General features: G+C 35.8%; 1 protein-coding gene across 2 annotated transcripts; it reads right to left on the bottom strand.

Moving 5' to 3' along the window:
• Positions 1-429: 429 nt before the first annotated feature.
• On the bottom strand, positions 430-7,019 carry LOC124299096 (cullin-4A). 2 transcript variants are annotated; one of them, XM_046752032.1, is made up of 11 exons: positions 6,446-7,019; positions 5,772-6,135; positions 5,170-5,358; positions 4,564-4,710; positions 4,233-4,419; positions 3,960-4,152; positions 3,573-3,874; positions 2,293-2,523; positions 1,946-2,224; positions 1,642-1,794; positions 430-1,373 (listed from the first exon to the last, which is right to left on the bottom strand). In XM_046752032.1, the coding sequence occupies exons 1-11, from the start codon at positions 6,756-6,758 to the stop codon at positions 1,278-1,280; spliced, it is 2,454 nt and encodes an 817-aa protein (XP_046607988.1). In that variant the 5' UTR covers positions 6,759-7,019; the 3' UTR covers positions 430-1,277. The 2 variants fall into 2 exon arrangements, with proteins under 2 accessions (XP_046607988.1, XP_046607989.1); XM_046752033.1 differs by having other exon boundaries at positions 3,960-4,149.
• Between the last annotated feature and the right edge of the window lie 614 nt (positions 7,020-7,633).

Raw genomic sequence — 7,633 nt, 5'->3', positions numbered from 1 at the left:
CTTTTTTTCTTTTATGCCTTACCATTTTCAAAAATAGAAAAGCCTTTGTAAGTTTGTTGTTTTATTTTTTTTTCTTCATCAATTCTGAGCAACTGATTTTAGTCAACTCGGCACTACAAAGCGCGACAATGACTGTCGCTGTTCTCGATAATTTATATTCCATATATATTCAATCGGTCAGTCTCATCCGCAAATTTCTTCAAATAATATTTTGTAGCTTGTTTAGGGCTAATGGAAGCGTGTTTTTCGTTTTTGTTTTTATAGATTGGTTTAGTCCTTCCTGTAGATAGTTGGAAAAAATTCATTTCGTCCACTTTTATTACTATGTCCACCTTCAGAAACTACAGCGACAATTGATTTATAACATGTTATCATAAATATTATGTTTTCATTCCAGAAAAATTAAAGAACTGCGATGCCCATGTTTTGACTTCAAATTTTGTTTGTTGTTTTCTATTCTGCCCATTTCTTCAACCAAATTTTCTAGAGTTTAAATACGCATCGTCAGAACTGTACACGGTATAATAAGTATGCCAATAAAATCAAGGAGTTATCTATAAAGACTTAATTGAACAAAAAAGTCTTTGTTTCATCCAAATGAAATATTTTGACCTCTTTACAAAATTTATCGCAAACTTTGTACATTCGAAGATTGTGTGGAACGGATGTTATTTGTTGTTTGTTTGTTTTCTATATTTTTTTTTTTCTATGTAAAAGAAACTATATTTTTATACCCTTCAGAGTTTGACGAAAAAACAAACAATCTAACTCATAAAGAGTTTGGTGAGGCTGTTTTCAAGTTTTATTAATACAAGCAAATTTCGATAAAATTGAAAATTACGAGTTTCAATTTTCTAGATAAACAATACGTGAAAAAAATAAGAACCGTTTCCAAATCGTTGAACGGATCCATATTTTTTGAACATATTCGGGGGATATTATCTCAATCTGTTTGCAGTTCTGCGTTCTTCAAAAAGAAGTGAAAAAAAAAAACAACAAATCATTGTAGAAACGTTCAAGAAACGTTTTGTAGGAACTTGGATAGAACTAAAGAGCTCTCCCAATTAAATATTTGATTTAAGATCGACGATTCATCTTCCGAGATGAATGATCTCATCGAGGTCTTATACGTCTCTTCTTATTTACTTATTTTTTTTCTTGTTCAAAAACAACATCTTGTAGCCTAACTTGCGACTGTGAATAATAGTCACGTCTCGATACGCACTGTACAGTGCTAAACTGAATAATCCTATCCTCAACTTCATGTTGGGTTGAGGTTACGCTACGTAGTTGTACTGATTTGCATTATCCTTATCGCGCTCCATGTAATCTCTATCTATTAAAGATTCGATTCTTTTCTTCAAGTCTGCAGGCTGAAAAAAAACCATTTTTTTTCTTTCGCGTTAATATTCCGAAATAATACACAAATCTTAGTTAAAATCAATGAAATACTGAGTCGAGGAGTTAACCACCTTTAAAATCTGGGGTGCACTACTCATGAGATCCCTGAAATCTTTGAAATCATGGCAGTTGTGAAATCTGATATGCACGCAAACCGATGAATGGTTAACCCCTCACTCTGAGCTTTAAATTGCTGAACTTTTTAAGTACCTATTTCTAATTTCAGTGACTTGAACATACCTTGACTGGAAATTTAAGCTGATTGTAAAGTTCACTGATGAGTAGATTGTGTGTCAATGTTTTTCGCATTTTCATAATCCTGACTATGGCCGCGTCTATCTGGTATTGCCTATCTTGATAAACTCTTTCCTCTGTTGCTTTTTGTTCTTCGTTCTGAAAATAGCGAACAGTGTTTAATTTTTGCGTTCAACGTCTTTTTGTTACAATTTAAAGAGCACAGAACACATCCATAATTATAACAATAAAGAAAAAAAAAAAAAAAGAAAAAATTACTAATTGGTTATCGATAATAAGTAAAACATACCGTTTCTTTCATTTGTATTTGGTTGATCTTAATTCTGAAGAGTTTATTCGTGAATTCCGCGTTGAAGACGAACCTGTCGTTGTCAGCAACGTCTCTGCCTCGAGGATTCTTTTGCAATACTCTAGCTTTCCCACAGGCCAACGATTGTAGAGTTCTTCGAAGTTCACCATCTTCTATATTTGTCGCAGCTTTAATATCTTCAAGGGAAAGATTATCTGTGTCGTTGAATAGTATCAAAACAAGTGCTTGGAACAATGACACTTGCAGCTCTTTGTTGCCCTGCAGAAATACAAGGTTATTATGTCAATACTGTTGTACAATAACTAAGAGTACAATAAAATAATTACCTGATTGAACCACGCTTTGAGAACACAGTGTCCTAGTGTTGGCTGCCACTGTAATTTTCTCCCACTGTGCTTGCCGAGATAAAACTTGTTGAACACGTCTTGATACTGTACCATTTCAGCAGGTAAGGTCACTTCTAGTACAGGATAAGTTGGCCAATATCCCATTGTCAATATAGATACTGTGAGATCTAAATTACTAGCCGAAAATTCGTTTTGGAGATTGCCTGCGTACTGAAAGCGAAGACAAAACTGTTACCTAATTCTATCAAATTATATGAAGAATGAATAGATCAGATAGTCTGAACCAATAGTTGAAAAATAAAAGAAAAAAAAAACCGTTCGAAAAATCTTCAGAAGCGTTATCTGTTCTATTTGAAAACACATCAGTAGTTTTCTGAGCGATTTCGAAAAACATAAGTCAAGATAAAAACAATACGAGAAAAGGGTTTATAATTATCAGATACAGTGCTTAAACTCTATTGTTTTTGATAAGATAGTAATGTTTTTATGCTCATATTTACTCGCTGACCAGATCCTCAAACATAGCATGAAAAATACACAAAAAATCATACATTATAGTATAATTATAACACTCAAATGGTACTGTTAATGTACGTCTATTGTACGGTAATGACATGAATTAGTCTGGCGTCAATTTTGTTGAAATAAAATTTCTTGACTTTTTCCAGCAGAAATTTCCATGCTCCTTTAGGTTTTGTCATCAAATTTACGAAATGTTGGGCTGTTTTTTTTTTTTTTTTTTACCGTGAACGGCGTTTCAAATTGTACGTGAGAAGGGAGGGAAAAATATGAAAATCTAACAATATTATTTGCAAAAGCAAGTTTGTCTGAGATACATTCTCAGTGGTACAATGTAATTCCCTGACTTTTCCCGGTCAGTTGGTACTCTGATGAATATATTTTTATTCAATCAGATGACTATTTATAAAATATTTCTACGGCAATCTCTGGAAATTTCTATAATAAACAAAATAAGTCAAAAAATAACAGAGTTAAACATGTTAAACGTTCTATTTAGTAAATCTTTTCTAAAATTGTTAATATCTTAGCATCTGTTATTCGAATTTGTTCAGAATAATTTTTATCACATAGTAGGTATATTGTTCCATTCGTGTTCACTATCAATGGCGCAAATAACATCGCCGGAGATTTCTCAAACAGTTTGTTCTCTCATTCTAAGTTGTGATTTAGAAGGTACAACCAATTCATCCTTCAAGTATATTAATCATTATCATCATCAATTGATGGAAATTACTCACTTGTTTGAAGGCTATATTTATGTCTTTACTAAGTTCCATATCCTTGAACATTCCTTCAAGTTTGCTAGTAAATCCACCGCCGCATTCTTGCTTCAGTTTTGAGAGCATCGACTTTTCAGCATCGACAGACGCGGATTTTCCAACCAGCAAACGTTTGGCAAGATCCTTTTTGTAGAATGCTTCAAACACGTCTTTACCATGAATAAAACGGAACAGCACCATTATCTTGTCGAGTAATCGTTCGAGTTCCTCTTCAGTTGCCTCTTTGTTTCCTGCACGTAGCTTGCAGTCGACGAATTTGGCTGTAATAAAAAAAAATTTTTTGTCAACAAGCTGTACAAATTTCTGATCTGTAGAAGCCGATCTTAGATATATGAAATACATCACCTATTAGTTCAGCTGGTTTGTTTGCCCGTTGGTTTATGAAAGCTTCGAAAGCTTCCTTCAAACTATTGCCAAACTTCTCATTTCGGTGAAAACACGTGTTCACTATATTGTCCATTTTGTCTTTGAAATCTAACAGTTCCTGAACCATAGTTTTGTCTTTTTCAGGATCGATCACTATTGTCCTTCCCTTCTTCTGAAACGAAACAAATGCAAGCTCAGTTTAAATACTGCCGAAGCAAGCAGCATGGAGTTAGACAAAAACCCTCTTTTTACCTTAATGTAAGAATTAAAGTTAAGGCAAAGTTCAATCAGGCCATTTTTGACACGGCTGTACAAATTGTAGAGAAGCGACAAGTCGCTCGTTCTATTTTCATCCAACAAACCGCTAAGACCCTTCTGTAAAAGGCTTGTTATGTGCTCTGATAATAATTGTTTTTCTACAGTATGTATCAGGGACCATCTGGAAGAAGAATTATGTCATTTTCACGATTCAATTAACCAAAATAATGGGAAGTTCCCATATTCTTCAAGTGGCTTCAATAATAAATACATTATATTACAAAATTTATATAAAATTCCAGGGCAATTTCTGAGCTGTACATACTTTGTTGATGTATCGAGGTAGTGCAACAGTCGTTCATTCTCTTCCTGAAGACGTTTGTCAACGTGAGCCAGATATTCAGGCACGTCATGTTCGTTCATAAGCCGTTGTCCCTCTGCGGCATATAATCTTTCCGTAGCCACCAAAAATCTGGATGTGAAAAATATTCTAGATAAAAACTGCAGATAGAGAAATAAAAAAACATTCCCTTTTTTCGTTTTCCTGAGTGAGATTGCACCTTTTCACTTACTTCTTGCCTTGACATATTGCATGTTGCAACACTTTATCAATATTTTTAAGAAAATTTTAAAGTAAATTGCTCATCAATAGAAAGCAGAACATACATATTCGCATTGTTATTCATATAGTGATTATCATCTATGTAGATAAATACTGATAATGAAGCAAGCAGAACAAATGTAAGAGTTCCAACAAATCAAACAGATTTTAAGAATTGCGATGATTCCTAAATGAGATTCGTTCATGTTTTTAATAAACTTGGCACAATCAGCAACCGCCAATCTTGATGGTTCAATAAAAATTGAGTAGCGTATGAATTTTTAAACATGAATCGATGTTCTCACTATCAGATTTCTACGTTATACATACTTGGCTTCAAAGGCTTCTTGGTAAATTTGTAGATCAGACAACATTCTCAGCAAGGATTTTAGAAGAGTCCGGTCCACCGTATCCCCTTGGCGTTCCTTTTCTATGAGCATAAGCAATCCTTCGACAGATCTAGTCTGCACCAAGTTGTTTAAGACTATGTGAAGTCTGAATAAATGCAGCCCCATATCCCTGTAATAAGAATAAGTAATAGATAGTCAGTTACAATTTAATTTTCTTTTTCAATTAACAATGGTCTACTTTGCTTTTTCTCTTAGCTGGACCCAGGAGGTTGAAGATTTGTCTGTATATTGATTTTAGAAGTTGTTGAATGAAAGAAAAAACCAGAATTCGATTACATTGATGTCAGTCTGAGTAGCTGTTAAATTTCCAACTTTACTTGATTACCGTTTAAATATGTACTGAAGTTTAATTCAAAAAAGAATTTCCTTGTCTCTGATGTGTTTATAATGACATACATACGCGTATACATATACAAATCTAAGCAGTGAGTTTGAATGTAGTTCAAGGATTTGAAATTTCAATGAATCTGGTGAATTAATGTGTCTCAAAGATTGCGGCAAATTTAAAAGGTCAACACGTACCATATGGATGAGATGCTGGGATTTTGAAGAACATAGGTTCTGTCAAGGTACAAGAATATGCTCCTTATCATAATCATCTGTCGACAGTGAGACTGCCAGCACTCATTCATCTTTTTGAGAAATATATGCCTATCCATAGACTCTGCTAAAAACTGTTCGATGTTAGCCTTGACGTGGGATTCGGTGAGCTCTGTCAAATTGGCGTACAAAGTCGAGGCCATTTTGTGATTGCACATGTTTTCCACAGCCTGGTACAATTCTTCTAAAGAATACCGGATGCTTTTGCTAGTCTGAATGGCGACGACCGCCTCCCGCAACTTTTCCCACGTACGCTCTTGGTAATTGTCAGGAAGTTTGGGCTTATCTGCGTTGTGGAGAAAAATTATAAGCAAAGTAATAAGAGTAATGGAAATCTGTGAGTAGACAGCTGAAAGCATGAATAATGAGTATGGCAAAGGCGTAACTCCGAGTCTTTGTCCCCCAAGAATATAGAAAAGAGACGCAGACGCCAGAGAGGGACTGTCTAACAAGCGGCAGGTAAATATAAACGCGAATGTCGCAAGTTTAACACGAGATTCGGCAAATTGCCAGGAATGACACTCTTTGGGTGAATTACAATTGGCGAATCCGAATTTGAGGTTAGGGTGAACTTTGGCTGCTGATCGGAAGCTTACTTTTGAAGTTCTTTATTATCAGTTTTTTCGCCGATCCTGGCTTCGCGTTCGTTGCGTTAGCTGATATTTTGTTAACCCCATTCGGACTGGCGACAGTCAGAGCCGAGAAATTTGCCCTCTTCTGGGTGTTCGCCGCCGAGTCGGTCATGTTTTCAATCTCTTCGAGCTGCCCAGCCGTCGCGCTGCTTCCCGTTGTCCCGTTCGGGTGCCTCGCGCGTTTCGCACTGTGGTTGAAATTAACCACCGAGTCAGTGGGCACCGATCTTTTCACCTGTGCTGACGGCAAGAGTTGGGTTCTCCCGATTCTAGACATATGATCGCATCATGCGGCCCCCTCGGCCTTTTCGTTGCTTCACTAGGATGAAGTGTCCTCAAGTTTCGGGCTCAAGCCTTGTCGAAATTTGTGTAAACCCACCAGATATCGGTGAAACTCCTTCCTTACTTCCTTACTTTTTACCCGTGTACTCTTTCTAATTATTGTGCAAATTTTAACATCACCAGCGATACGATAATCAAGTGTAGTCAACTTTGACGACGGACTATTATCGTCCTCACACACTGGCAATTGACAGCCAGCACGCATGCGTCGCCATACTATCACCGTCATGCATCGCGGCCGCCGTTACATCGAGTGACATCTAGTCAATTATACTGGATTTTTGGCTTTTACTCTACTGTTTGATGGTAACAAACGCGATGTTATTATCTAACGGTAAAAATGTTCAAAACCGTCATTGGTAATTAGACGATCAGAAGTGCAGAAACTGGCTAACCAGAAAACATTGATGCAGAAAAAAGTAACCCATTCGCTGTTTTGTACACTATGGTGTACAATCTTGATTTTCGCTTTCTACCATTTTCTCGAGTATACTGCATATTAAATAATTGTAAAGTATATGAAATGGGGGTAACATTTTTTTACTAATCGACTTTCGCTCTTCATTTTGTAGAATTATTCTCACATTCTAAGAAGAATGCAAATTTTGAAATCAAAAACAATTCCTGAAACATGTCCAAAACATCTCGATGTCGTCCAAAATGTGTTTCTTTAATCAAATAAAAGCATTTTGAGTCAAACTTTTCATTTTAAAGTGAACGGGTTAATTTGAATAATTCGTTAAATACAGGACTTATGGAACCAAAATTATTTCGAGTCTAATTTAGGAAGAACCTAGACGGTTGGGATCT

The sequence above is a fragment of the Neodiprion virginianus genome, chromosome 2 (assembly GCF_021901495.1).
Source record: "Neodiprion virginianus isolate iyNeoVirg1 chromosome 2, iyNeoVirg1.1, whole genome shotgun sequence".
Lineage (NCBI taxonomy): Eukaryota > Metazoa > Arthropoda > Insecta > Hymenoptera > Diprionidae > Neodiprion > Neodiprion virginianus.
The sequence above is the reverse complement of the archived record's forward strand: the minus strand, read 5'-3'. Positions and strand labels throughout refer to the sequence as shown.